General features: G+C 52.3%; 1 protein-coding gene across 1 annotated transcript; it reads right to left on the reverse strand.

The window, feature by feature from the left end:
- Positions 1-3,139: 3,139 nt before the first annotated feature.
- Positions 3,140-5,782, reverse strand: LOC123040877 (zinc transporter 8-like). The gene is made up of 3 exons (XM_044463608.1): positions 4,818-5,782; positions 4,589-4,738; positions 3,140-3,675 (listed from the first exon to the last, which is right to left on the reverse strand). The coding sequence occupies exons 1-3, from the start codon at positions 5,499-5,501 to the stop codon at positions 3,370-3,372; spliced, it is 1,140 nt and encodes a 379-aa protein (XP_044319543.1). The 5' UTR covers positions 5,502-5,782; the 3' UTR covers positions 3,140-3,369.
- Between the last annotated feature and the right edge of the window lie 8,462 nt (positions 5,783-14,244).

The raw sequence follows: 14,244 nt of genomic DNA on the forward strand, positions 1-14,244 counted from the left end.
GTTTCGCTTTCGGGGGAGATAAGGGGAATGGGGGCGGCCGGTTGGGCCAGTGGGGGAGGCCGGCTGGGCTTGGCCTGGTGGCCAGCTGGGTCGGCCCAGCTGGGGAAGGCCTTTCCCCCCTTTTTTTCTTTTAGGTTTTGTTTTTCGTTATTCCCTTTTCTTTATATTTATTTTCTTTTAATTTACAATTTGTTTTAATTTTGTATAAAAATATATAATTAGCATCTACTTTAGTGTTTCAACATACCCCAATGCCACAAAAGAGTTTGGTGACAAAAATAAAATATTTTAATATTTTATTAATTGTAAAAGGCATTTAACTAATTGTTTTTGCTATTGTTTAAAATATTTTTAGAGTATTAAACCTTTTCTAAAAATGTGGTTTCTCCACCATACTTACCTATGCATTATTTGGCTCACCCCGAACATTTTAGTTTTAATATTTGAAAACTTTTATTGTTTGCTTAATTTTGAATTTGAATTTGAATCGGTTTCGAATTAATGCGAGATTAGCATCAGTAGTCGAGGTGACGTGGCATCATTAGCAGAGGTTCACTATAGCTTAACTATCCGGGGCTGGTATATACTGGATGGGGTCCTTGTCCTCCATGAAGTTCTCCCCGAGGTCCGCGCCAAACACCTCAAGGCGGTCTTCTTGAAGATCGATTTCCATAAGGCCTATGATATTGTTAGTTGGTCCTTCCTGCGGGAAGTGTTACTCTGGAAGGAATTCGTAGACTGCTGGATCACCAGAGTTATGCAGATGGTCTCCTGTGGTCGAACGTCTGTTAACATTAACGGCGAGGTCAACCCTTTCTTCCCCACCTTATGTGGGGTTAGACAAGGCGACCCCTTCTCCCCGTTCCTATTCAACATGGTCGTCGATGCCCTTGCCTCCATCCTGGATAAGGCGAAGGCGGCTGGCCATATTCGTGGGATCACCCCCATCTCGCCGGAGGGTCCGGGATCTCCCTCCTTCAATATGCTGACGACACCATCATCATGGTGGAAGGCTCGGAGGTGGAAATCTCCAACCTCAAGTTTCTCCTCCTCTGCTTCCAACAAATGTCTGGCCTCAAGCTTAATTTCGACAAGAGTGATGTCATGGTGATGGGCTACCCTCCCGAGGAATGCCTCGCCATTACCAACCGGCTTAACTACCGCATGGGCTCCTTCCCCACGACCTACTTGGGTACGCCCATTAGTGACTCCCGGCTCACCGTCGCGGACTTGCGCCCGACAGTGGCCAAGCTCCAAACGCGCATTGAGCCTTGGTAGGGGAGATGGCTACCTAAGGCAGCCCGGACTATTCTCCTCAACTCTTCCCTCTCCAGCCTCCTCTTGTTCCTTATGAGCTTCTACAGCCTCCACGAGACCCTGCACCATGAGATTGCCAAAGTCCAGTCTTGCTTCTACTGGGCTGGCGAGAATGACAAGCAAAAGTATCATATGGTCAGCTGGTCGGACATTTGCAAGCCCAGGGAGCAGGGCGGCCTGGGCATTATGTGTTCTAAGCGGATGAATATCGCCCTTCTCTCCCATTGGCTTTGGCGCATCTCGCAAGGCATGGACGGTCTTTGGCTCGACATTATCCGGAACAAATATCTGCGCGGACAGCCCCTCGCCTTTTGCCAGCGAACTGGCGGCTCCCAGTTTTGGCAGTCGGTCGTCCAGCTCCTTCCGGTTCTCCGCATCGGGACTTCCATCTCGGTTGGCTCCGGTGCGTCGACCTTGTTCTGGTTTGATCGTTGGGCTGGTGATGCTCCCTTCGCGGCGCGCTTTCCCGGCCTTTTCTCCATCGCCGTTGACCCTGTGATCTCTGTCAAGAGGGCCCTTATTGACTTAGGGCGTCTCGCCTTCCGGAGGCCATTTGGGCCTCCGGAATCTGCTGCTTGGCGCGAGTTGCTGGACTGTGTTGCCCTGCACGAGCCTAGGGTGGACGCCTCTGGCATGTTCTCCACCAAGTCCCTCTACCTGGCCATCGCCCCCTCCTTCGCCCCCTCCCGCTCTCGATAGTGTGGTCCATCCGCCTACCTCTGAAAATCTGGATCTTCATGTGGCAATGGATTCGCGGTCGGGTTCCGTCCGGGGTTGAGGTCCGCAAACGGAATGGCCCGGGCTCGGGCATCTGCCCCCTCTGCGATGTCCCCAAAGACTCGAATCACATCTTCTTCTCATGTGTGTCCGCTCAGTTCGTTTGGAGCTGCTTTCATGAAGTGGTTGGTGGAGATTGGTGCCACACCAACTTCCCCGACTTATTTGCCGAACTCCATAACTCCCCCTTGTCTTCTCGCCACATTAGGTGGCTTGAGATTGGGGTCCTAGCCTGGACCCTCTGGACGATCCGCAATAAGCTTGTGATCCAGCGCACCCCTCTTCGACGAGCTACTGACGCAATCTTCAAATTCTCTGGTTTCTTGCATCTTTGGCGTCCGCTTAGCCGCCCCCAGGACCGCGACGCCATCTCCGCCTTCATCGCCGACCTCCGATCGATGACCGTCCGCCTGTCGCCGCCGCCCCCGTCGCCTCCGCCAGAGCCTGATTAGGCGCCTTCCTCGCCTTTAGGCGGCTGCCGTGTTTTCTTTTTTCCTTTTTGTGGGCTTGTTGAGCTGTGCCCTCAGCAAAACCTATGTACTTTTGTGTGAGACTTGGGTGTGTGCGTGTGGACTAGTCCGTGTATGTCCGCTCTCTGGCGGTTTGCTTTATTTATAAAGCGGGGCGAAAGCCTTTTTCGGTATTGTCTGGTGGCCGTTAATTTTTGTACGGGACAATCTCAGTGGTGGGATCCTGTAGCTGCCGTGTATGCAGAAATTGTGGATTCGGTGACATCAATAGGGAAGGTGGAGTTCAAGCATTGTCGACGTGAGGCTAATGGCCTAACTCTTACTTTTATCAATCATATTTCTGTATTTGGGACGATTACCCCCTAGTTGTTTAGTACTCCTTCCGTTTCATAATGTAAGACGTTTTTTGACATTAATGTAGTGTCAAAAAACATTATGGGACGGAGGGAGTACTTACGTACTTGCTAGGCTTGTGGATGATGTAATTGCTGTTAATTATCATTTATTTGAAGAAATTCTTTTCATCAATTTTATTTGAAAGGATCGTCAAAGGTGACGACATAATGTAGACTTCCCTTGTGATAAGCACACACACTTTTCGCACCTCCCAAACTCTTGGTCCAAAACCTACACCACTGTTTTTTTAGATGCCTACACTACTGGGTTGGCATTACCAATCTGGGGAGATGAAGAATATGTGCCAAGATTACATCGTTTCTTCAACCTCGGCAATCCAATATACGTAAGTCTATATCCTGGACTCATATGTCATGGAGCAAAACTGTTTCATGTTTCTGGCTTCCGGCTAGGCCCATTTGGCGAGCATGGACATGAGGCCTGCACCGACCAGCATTGAGACATTGATGCCGAGTTGCAGCTTCCCCCTGCTCTGCACCTTGGGGTTCATAAAGTCCTCGGCGAGGAGGTCGACCAGGGCCATGTAGACGAGGATCCCCGCCGCCACGGAGTTGAGGCTGCCCTCCACCACCAGCGCCGTCGGGCTGTTCTCGTTGTACACTCGTGATATGCCCAAGCCGATGGCTATGCCCACCGGCGTTGTCAGGCAGAAGAAGAGGATCATGGTCACAATGGACCTAGCCTTGAACTTTGCCTGCACATCAGTGTCAAAACCTAATCAGGACTAAATTCCGTCGTATCAGGTTATTAGCAGAATGGTACTAATAATCGTGGTGTGGGATGATATTATTTATTGGTTGAAAAGAGTGAGTCAAAACTCAAAACTAGCAGGAGATTCCCCTTGGATATGATAAAGTGGGTCATTTTTTTTGTTCTCGAACATCCGATGACATGTGCAGTTACTGATTCATTTGCTTTGTTCTGCAGGCCACCCGAAGTGCTGTGCTCTACTTTCTTCTCTCTCATGACTACCAGACATATATTATCTAGATATGCGTGTATATATGGTTCTCTAGCTAGAACTTTACACGGAAGAGCATCGTAGAATTCTCCCCTTTCTGAAGCACAAGTTCTAGCCAGTGTTTGTTTAGATGGGCGTTTCCACTTTTGATGGAGACCATAGATGCAAAGTTTCAGTTATGCTTATACAGCCATCCGTTAAAAAGTTCACACATGGAAAGACTCATATTGTTCAATTCTTTTAGAAATAGGGAAGCAAGTCAAGTAGAGTAGCACCTTTGCTTCTTTGCATGGCATACACTCCACGAGTCACTGGTCAAATATGCTTGGTTTCGATCAAGATGTATGATTTGGGATTACCGGCAGATATTTTGTCTGTGTGTATTGCTCTATTTTGGTATTGTAACCTCACTACTTTGGAAGAAGTCTGATTAGTGATTATTAGTAGTACTCCCGCAACTTCGACCTGATCTTCACTAGGCGTTGTGTGTGTGTGTGTGTGTGTGTGTGTGTGTGTGTGTGTGATAGTGTGTTTACATTGTAATCGGCGTGTTTTTTAAAGAAATTGTGACAAAGCTCGCAACTATAGAAACCACACGCATGTGCACGGCACTAACTATAACTGAGAGGAGCACGGGTGTGTATACCTGAACTATGCAGCCACCGAGGCCCATTCCCTCGAACATCTGGTGGAAGCTCAAGGCGACGACGAGAGGTTTGATTGTTTCCGGGTCCTGAGACGCGCCGAGGGAGATGCCGATGATCACCGAGTGCACCACAATACCCAGCTCAAGAACCTACAATACAACATCGTTAATTATTGTCAGAAAAAGATTTAAAACAGGATACAAGAATCTGTTAATTTCTCTAACCAACCTGAGAGATTACGCGATGCCGGATCGTGTCCTTTTCGTCCTCGGCGCCGCCAACGGCGGCAACTAGCGCCGCTGACCCGTGGGCGTGGCCGTGGGTCGCGTGCGTGTGCATGTGCACGTGTCCGTCGTGCTCCCCGCCGTCGTGGTGGCGCGCTAACTCGCTGGCGGCGGCGGCAGCAGCAGCTTGTTTCTCCTCGTCCACCACGGCAGCGCTGCTGCCGTGGGCTCGGTCCTTGTTCAAGTGGGCGCGCGTGAAGTACCCCGTGGCGACGGTGTCGACCACGAGCGTGCCGATGGCGCCGACCATGGCTCCCAACCCGGCGAACGGGAAGTCCTTCCACGGCCCGGCGGCAGGGAGGCAGTCGGACGTGAGATTTTCGAAGGCGTCGGGGAGGATGTGGATGAACCCCGTGGCGAGGATGACCCCCGCCGCGAACGCCTTGACCAGGAAGAAGATGTCGCCGTCGGGCCGGAGCACGGGCACGTGTCGCCCCAGCACGGGCAGGGAGCAACCCAGCGCCCCGCAGATCAGGATGGAGAAGAAGGCCGCGATCTTGAGCGGCTTCGCCCGCGCGCGGTCGCGCGCCGCCGACTCCGGCGACCCGCAGTCGTCCTCGCCCCGCACGGCCGAGACCAGGAGCAGCGCCACGACGGCGGCGAGCAGGACAGCGGCGCTCGGCTTCATGGCTTAGGCTGTCGTGATGCACGTACGCGGCGAGTGGGCGATGACGCGCGAGGGAGACCAGGAGACTGAAACTGAAGAGCTTCGGAGCTACGGTGGTCGCAGGGGGTTTATATAGATGGAGGAAGTGAGGAACAGCTCTGCTGCAGCCAGGAATCGCCATTGATTAGGGTTTATAGTAGTCAATTACATAGGCGATCGGTTGAGGTGAAAACGGCTGTCTCTGTCACAAAGGTGACGACATGCATGTGAATATACGCCGCCCGCGTTATAGGCGAGCTCGATTTGACCGTTGGATGATGTGCTAATTAGGGAAGTAGATTGTTTTCCTGATTTATTGGGTGTTTATTACTGGGGAAATTACTCACGATGACGACACTCTGCCGTCCAATGAGGTAATTTCGGTACACCGTGCAAGCGCGGTTCGTAGTTGTCTTGGACTATGGTGGTTATTTGATGGCGGACGCGGCGGGCTAGACCTTGTTATATGAGTGTGGGCCGGGCCGGTTTTGTAGGGCTTTCTAGTCGTTCTGATGAAACAACCCAGCCCACCAGAACCGTAGAAGCGACCCTCTAAAATGGCCCATTACGGCGTTTCTACCTCGCTGCGGCAACATTTTTCAACACCATCTCAACAATTTTCTAAAAAAAAACTCAACAATTTTTCTCTCCTACTACTTTGTCCTTATAATATTTAAATATGCATGTAATCCAACATTTTTCTTATTGTTTGAACAAAATGGTATCCATATCTCTCTGTTGTAAGTTACACTCACCGACGAAGATGCTCGTTGCAGCATTGCTACCAGCCTTGAACCGGCTACGACTAGCCTTGTAGCATTGCACGTCCTTGTTGCAATATTTATTGACATGCCTTGCAGCATCGCAATTTCGGCATTGCTGCGTCACCCGTCCAGCTTGTATCAATTTTGCAACGTCGTGCGTCCAAACTTGCAGCAGCATCACCATTACGCTTTTGCAGCTGCAAAAGGTCCTGCCTTGCCTTGCATCATCATGATTCTTTTTTTTACTTTGTAGCACTGGTGGCATTGCCTTGCATTCTTTCTTGCAACATCTGCAAGGGTTGTTCATATCTCGGTCCCTATCGTGCTCTTTTGCTAGCTCCGTGCTTAACGCCACCGGATCCTAACTTACTCAAACTCTTGAAACATATAATGCAGGATGTAATTTTTATTTTATTATTTCTTCTGCTCATTGTACTACCATGATTGAATGAATAGATCGAAAGTTTATCTCGCAAAAAATGGAGAGTCTCTTTCAGGTTGTTTGCTAGTCGCTCAAGCACAGAATCCAGGCTACAACAATGGAAGGATCACACATCCGCGTCCACATTGCTCGCCGAAGCATGAGAAGGCATTATTATGCCGGTGTTTTCATATCACGTGCTTGTGTTTCTAACCACGAAGAAGCGGAAGCCCAAGACCAAGAGAGTCCATATTATAACTCGCTTTGCTCCGGAATTGTAGTGATGTACCCACCTCACATAGGTCTAGTTGAGGGTGAGGTAGCCACACATCGTATTGGAGAGCATACCAGCCTCCACTGTCTGGACGTTCACGAACCCCATTTGTAAGTGGCCATGCACAATGTCCCATCCCTGGTTGGCATGAGGCAGTGTCTCTGCATCCAAGGGCAGTCCTCGGCTACGTCGTGTTGGACTGTTGGTTGCCTCCAGGTGGCGCCTGAGCATCCAAAAATGACATGTCAAGGGTGTCGTGGCTGGCAGCCTTAGGCGCCTCGATATCCAGGGAAAGCGTGGGTTCGGAGGCCAAATTCACAGGCTCCTCCTCGTCCTTGCAGAGAGGGTCAAATCTAGTCTTCTGCCTCTTCGAGGCGGGGGAGGAGATGGTGCACATGAGCGGTCATGACCCGGCGAAGCAATATACTTCATCTCTAGCCGTCGCCGCTTTCGCTCAGTGATCTTCACAAGAGGCGGCGCAACCTGTAGATAGGGTTCATCGCCGATCGCGTTGATCAGTTGCCTTAAAGAGTTTTTTTTGCTCGATCCGTTGATTGATTTTCTCTCTCTCTCACTAATTTATTTGGCCTGATTTTATTTTTCTTTTATTTTTTGATCTAAGATTAGTTTGGATCGCCCAGTAGGCGGGAGTTGGCTACAGCCTGCGCAAGTGCAGCCCTGGCCCGTCTTGAGCCATGACCGCTCATGGCATCATGTTAGACTATGTATAGCTTCTGTATCTATGTACGTATTGTAACAGAACCATTATATATAATGACATAAGCCACCTCTAGAGGGTTGTGCTGGTTCCCAAAACTTATTGTCTTACATGGTATCACGCTAGGTTACGATCGCTTCCGCTTCTAAACCCTAATACCCGCACCGCCGCCGCAGCCGCCGCCGCCTTCACCGCCGCCGCCGTGCCACCGATCGCGCCGCCACCATGTCGAGCGCCGCCACCACCGGTTCCACTGCTGCGGGCTTCCTCCCGGCCTCTCTTGCGGCTCTGCTCAACCTCCCGCTCGATGCCGTCTCCGTTCCCGCTCCGATCGGGACAAGGAGCATCGGCTCCGTCTTCTCCACGCCGCCGGCGCCCTCGCTCGGGCGTGATCTCGTGGTCCACACCGCGGCGCCGCCGTCCGCTGCAGACTCCGCAGGCGTCGTCCCGCCGCTCCTGCCGCAAGCGGATCACACCGCCCCGCTGGCGGGGTTGGCGGCGTCCGCCCCGGCTGCGGGCCTTGCGGCGTCCGCACCGGCCGTGAGCTTTGCGGCGTCCGCACCGGCCGTGAGCTTTGCGGCGCCCGCCCTGGCTGCGGTCCCGCCTCCTCCCGCATCGGCTTCGGTGCCTCCGGCTGCCTCCATGGTGTTTGCACCCCAGGCAGCCTCCTCGATGGGATCGTCTTCGCCGCCGCCGTTTCACTTCGGTCATCTCATCACCATCAAGCTCTCCGCCGACAACTACATCTTCTGGCGTGCGCAGGTTCTCCCGCTCTTGGGGAGTCACTACCTGCTAGGCTACGTCGACGGATCGCTTCCCTGCCCACCCGCGCTGGTAGACAGCATGCATGGTCCGGTCTACAATCCGGCCCACCGCGTCTGGACGGGGCAGGACCAGGCGAACCTCTCCTCCATCCAGGGGTCACTCTCGCCGGCAGTTGCCGGCCTTGTTGTCTTCGCGAAGACGTCTCATGAGGCCTGGACCATCCTTGAGCGCACCTTTGCAGCGCAGTCCCAGGCTCGTGTCTCTGCACTCCGTCGTCAGCTTGGAGAGTGTTAGAAGCTTGACTCAACTGCCACTGAGTTCTACAACAAGGTCAAGGGCCTCGCCGACACATTGGCCTCCATTGGACAGCCCCTAACCGACTCCGAGTTCAACTCGTTTATTGTCAATGGTCTTGATGAGGAGTATGATGCCTTAGTCGAGATCATCAACGAGCGGGGCAACTCGACACCCATGCTGGCACACGAGGTTTTCTCTCGGCTCCTTCTCACTGAGCAACGGGTCGAGACTCGCCGCACCAGGGGCACTGGCTCCCTCTCGGCCAACGCCGCCACCAAGGGTGGCCGCTCTTCTTCATCACCCCGGTCTCCCTTGGGGCTGCCACCGTCGCCCGCCTCGGCCCCCCCACCTACTGCGACCTTACCGGGGGCTGGTGGTCCACGTGTGTGCCAGCTTTGTGGCCGCGATGGGCACTGGGCCTCCAAGTGTCATAAGCGCTTCCAGCGAAGCTTCCTTGGTCTTGGCAATGACGGCAAAGATACACGCAACAATGCCCGTCAGGTCGCCATGGCTGATCGTCCCTCGCCGCAGAAGCAACAGGGACACACTCAGTCCTACTCCATCGATCCACACTGGTACATGGACTCTAGGGCGACAGAGCATCTGACCAGCGAGATGGGGAAGCTTCACACTCGTGAACCCTATCATGGCTCCGACAAGATCCACACCGCCAATGGAGCAGGTATGCACATCTCTCATATTGGTCAAGCATCTCTTCTCACTAGACATGCCAATAGGAGTCTTCAGCTTCGCAATGTTCTTCGAGTTTCATCTGTGACCCGTAATCTTCTTTCAGTTCCTAAACTCACACGTGATAATAATGTGCTTTGTGAATTTCACCCTTTTGATCTTTTTATTAAGGATCGGGGCACGAGGGACATTCTTCTTAGTGGGCGGTTGTGCCAGGGCCTCTACCGTCTGGAGCATCCTGGCGTCGCCCGTGTTTTCAGTGGAGTTCGGGTCTCTCCGTCACAGTGGCATGCTCGTCTTGGTCACCCGGCCACACCTATTGTCCGTCATATTTTGCGTCGTCATGAGCTTCCTAGTTTGTCTAGTAATAAAGATGTAGCAGTGTGTGATGCTTGTCAGCAGGGGAAGAGTCATCAACTTCCTTTTTCGGAGTCCAGTCGTGAGGTGAAACATCCTTTAGAACTTGTGTTTTCAGATGTATGGGGTCCTGCTCAGACTTCTGTCAGTGGTCATAATTACTATATCAGTTTCGTTGATGCTTATAGTCGCTTTACCTGGCTTTACCTTATTAAACGCAAATCTGATGTGTTTGATATTTTTGTTCAGTTTCAAAAACATGTTGAACGTCTTCTCAAGCACAAAATTGTTCATGTCCAGTCGGACTGGGGGGGCGAGTATCGCAACCTCAACTCCTTCTTTCAGTCGCTTGGGATAGCTCATCGTTTAGCATGTCCACATACACATCAGCAGAATGGTTCAGTCGAACGTAAGCATCGTCATATTGTTGAAGCTGGTCTTACTCTTTTGGCCCATGCATCTGTTCCATTTCGGTTTTGGAGTGATGCTTTCACCACTGCATGCTTTCTCATCAACCGTACTCCCACTCGTGTTTTAAACATGAAGACTCCCATTGAGGTTCTCCTTAATGAACAACCTGATTATACCTTTTTCAAGGTATTTGGGTGTGCTTGTTGGCCGCATCTTCGTCCATATAATAAGCGCAAGCTTGAGTTTCGTTCTAAGAAGTGTGTTTTTCTTGGCTATAGCTCTCTTCATAAAGGTTACAAATGTCTTCATGTTCCCACTAATCGTGTCTATATATCTCGGGACGTCGTGTTTGATGAGCATGTTTTTCCCTTTGCCAAACTTCCTGTGTCCACTGTCGAACCACCATCTCTGCATTCATCCTCTATTGCTTCTGACCAATTTGATGATGTTGCATACTCTCCCTTGCTGTTACCTAACCATGGTGCAGGAACCGGACGTGGGGCTCGTTTGGAGCTTTTGGAGGATTCACCATCATCATCACCGCCTTCTGATGGGCACGTTGATCGCCCTATGTTGCATGGCATCGATTTGCGTGCCCATGCATGGTCACCCGAAGAGCCCGTCGCGCCGAGCATCTCCACTGCTCGGTCCGTTATGCCAGCGACCGCCGAGTCTCCAGCGGCTCGGCCCTCTTCGCCAGCGGCCGCCGAGTCTTCAGCGGCTCGGCCTGTCACGCCGTCTTCGCCCGCGGCTCGGCCCGTCACGCCGTCTTCGCCTGCAGCTCGGGTCCGCGACGCTGTCCTCACGTCGCCTTCATCCGCGGATCGGCCCGCGACATCGGCCGCACCACGGCCCACTATGCCGGGCTCGCCATCGGCCCGGTCTGTGACGCCGGCGTCGCCAGCTGCTTCGTCTGCTCTGCCGGTTCAGCCGGTCGGCCGACCTTCTTCGCCGACCGAGCCCGAGGCTACTGTGTCTGGCTCCTCGTCACCGGCTGACTCGTCAACGTCGCCGTCCTCCAGCGCGTTGCAGGCTGCTCCGTCGACCTCAGTGGTTCCTGTGTCCCGACCACATACACGCAGTCGCAGTGGCATTTTCAAACCTAAGGAACGTAAGGATGGTACGGTTGCTTGGTTGGCTGCTTGTTTGGCTGCTGCTGTTGCGGATCCATCTTCTGAGCCTCGCTCATATCAGGCTGCCCTGCGCATTCCACATTGGCGAGAGGCTATGGAGCAGGAGTTTCATGCTCTCCTTCGTAACAAGACATGGACTCTCGTTCCTCCACCACCACGGGTAAATATTATTGACTCAAAATGGGTATTCAAAGTGAAGAAGCATTCGGATGGATCTATTGAGCGTTACAAAGCGCGACTTGTTGCTCGTGGTTTTCGGCAGCGCCATGGTCTTGACTATGAGGACACCTTCAGTCCTGTCGTCAAGCCTACCACTATTCGGCTTCTTCTCTCCATTGCTATTTCTCGTGGTTGGTCACTTCGTCAACTTGATGTGCAGAATGCTTTTCTACATGGTTTTTTGGAGGAAGAGGTTTATATGAAACAGCCGCCTGGTTTCTCTGATCCTGATCGTCCTGACTATATCTGTCGTCTCTCCAAAGCACTATATGGTTTGAAGCAAGCTCCTCGTGCCTGGCATGCCCGCCTTGCCTCTGCCCTTCGTGCTCATGGGTTTGTGCCGTCCACTGCTGACACTTCATTATTTCTTCTATAGAAGCCAGAAGTCACTATGTATCTTTTGGTATATGTCGATGATATTATCCTTGTCAGCTCTTCTCAGTATGCTGCTGATGCTCTTGTCTGCTCTCTTGGTGCTGATTTTGCGGTCAAAGATCTTGGGAAGCTTCACTACTTTCTTGGAGTTGAGGTCACTTCTCGTGCTACTGGTCTTGTCCTTACGCAGAAGAAGTACTCCTTGGAGTTGTTACAAAGAGCGGGCATGCTGAAGTGCAAACCGACCACCACACCCATGTCGTCTACTGACAAGATAACAGCTGTTGATGGTGAGCTTTTGTCTCCTGCGGATGCCACAGAGTACAGGAGCATTGTTGGTGGACTTCAGTACTTGACGATCACGAGACCAGATATCTCTTATGCTGTTAACAGGGTTTGTCAGTATCTTCAGGCTCCCAGAGATACTCATTGGGCTGCTGTTAAACGCATTCTTCGTTATGTTCAGTTCACCCTGACATTTGGTATGCATATTCGGCCGACTTCCTCTCGGGTCCTTTCGGCCTTCTCTGATGCAGATTGGGCTGGTAGCCCAGATGACAGGCGATCCACGGGGGGTTATGCAGTATTCTTTGGCCCTAATTTGATCGCCTGGAGTGCTCGGAAACAGGCCACTGTGTCACGTAGCAGTACTGAAGCTGAGTACAAGGCTGTGGCTAATGCTACTGCAGAGATTATTTGGGTGCAGTCTTTGCTTCAGGAGTTGGGTTTGTCTCAACCACAGCCTCCTATTCTTTGGTGTGATAACATCGGTGCTACATACCTTTCTGCAAATCCAGTATTTCATGCCCGAACGAAACACATTGAAGTTGACTATCACTTTGTACGAGAACGTGTATCACAGAAGCAACTCCAGATCAAGTTTATCTCATCTAAGGATCAACTTGCAGACATCTTCACTAAGCCTTTACCACTGCCACAGTTTGAGGCTGGTAGGCGCAATCTTACCCTTCTCAGTTCTTTAGAAAGTGGCTAAGATTGAGGGAGGGTGTTAGACTATGTATAGCTTCTGTACCTATGTACGTATTGTAACAGAACCATTATATATAATGAGATAAGCCACCCCTAGAGGGTTGTGCTGGTTCCCAAAACTTATTGTCTTACACACCACGTGCTAGAATGATTAAGCCATGGCCGCTGATGCATCTGCATGGCACCACGTGCTACCATGATTGCACGTAGGTGGCTCGTGTTAGTTTGGTTGCACCTCGATGCTGCGCGTGTGGCAGGTGGCCTGGCTGCACGTCACGTCCGGCTGAGCGGACAATTCGACTTCGCGGTAATCGGATTGATCACCCGAGTGCGCTGATTTATTTCCGCGGACATCTTTTAAGTACAGCGCGTCTTTCATTGATCGTGCAACGGGTCGCCGATGCGCGCGTCGTCCTGCGTCCGCCGCCTCGAGGCCGCCCTAGCGATTGTTCCGATCCGCACGCTATTGTTGCATCTCTCATTCAGACCGTAGCGCCGCGGCGCGAGTTCCAATGCCGCCGCCTCGAGGTCATCCTGTGGTTGCACTGACCCGCGCTTTGTCGCTCCCTCGTCTCTTTGGACCGTAGTGCCGCGGCGCGGTCCACACCGCTTTTCCCTGCCGTTGTCCCGATCCGCGCGCTACCGCTGCTCCTTCGGACCGTACCACCGTGGCATGCAGTGTACTCTGCCGTTCCGGCGCGTTGACTATTATGTGGTATGTGCTGTGCCGCTTCCCTAGGCGCGAGAACGCCATCATCGGCGCACGGTCTTCGTCACATTATTGGGTTCTTCCTCGCCTACTTTGAACATCGCCGCCACGCCCCTAACAGGGACCGACGTTGGCCCCAAGGGCTGCCTCTGGTTCTGCCGCCTACTTCGTCGTCCATCTCTTCGTCTTCGTCCTGCACCAGCTCATTACCAGCACCCCCGTCATCTTTCCCGGCCACTTCACCTACTCCAATAACCGTGGTCGACATCGGCCCCACGTCGATTGATGCCGCAACCATCATCAAGTCCTTCTCTGCTAGCCCCCTCAACATGGCGTACAACTTGTGATGGTCCCCCTCTGCGCATGCCCGGTGCTGACAACACAACTGCGTGCATTCATCCACAACGTGTCCCCTGGCCTGGCAAGCCTGATGCGGCGCCTCATCAAAATCAACTTCGTTCGTCTACGCATGTCCAGTGCTGGCAACACGGACGCGCGCCTTCATCCACGACGTGTACCCGTGCTTGGCAAAACCGGCGCGACCCCTTGTTAACACCTTCTTTTTCCCGGCGCACCACTTCAAGTGTCCATGACTAACTCGG

Source organism: Triticum aestivum, chromosome 2B, assembly GCF_018294505.1.
Source record: "Triticum aestivum cultivar Chinese Spring chromosome 2B, IWGSC CS RefSeq v2.1, whole genome shotgun sequence".
Taxonomy (NCBI): domain Eukaryota; kingdom Viridiplantae; phylum Streptophyta; class Magnoliopsida; order Poales; family Poaceae; genus Triticum; species Triticum aestivum.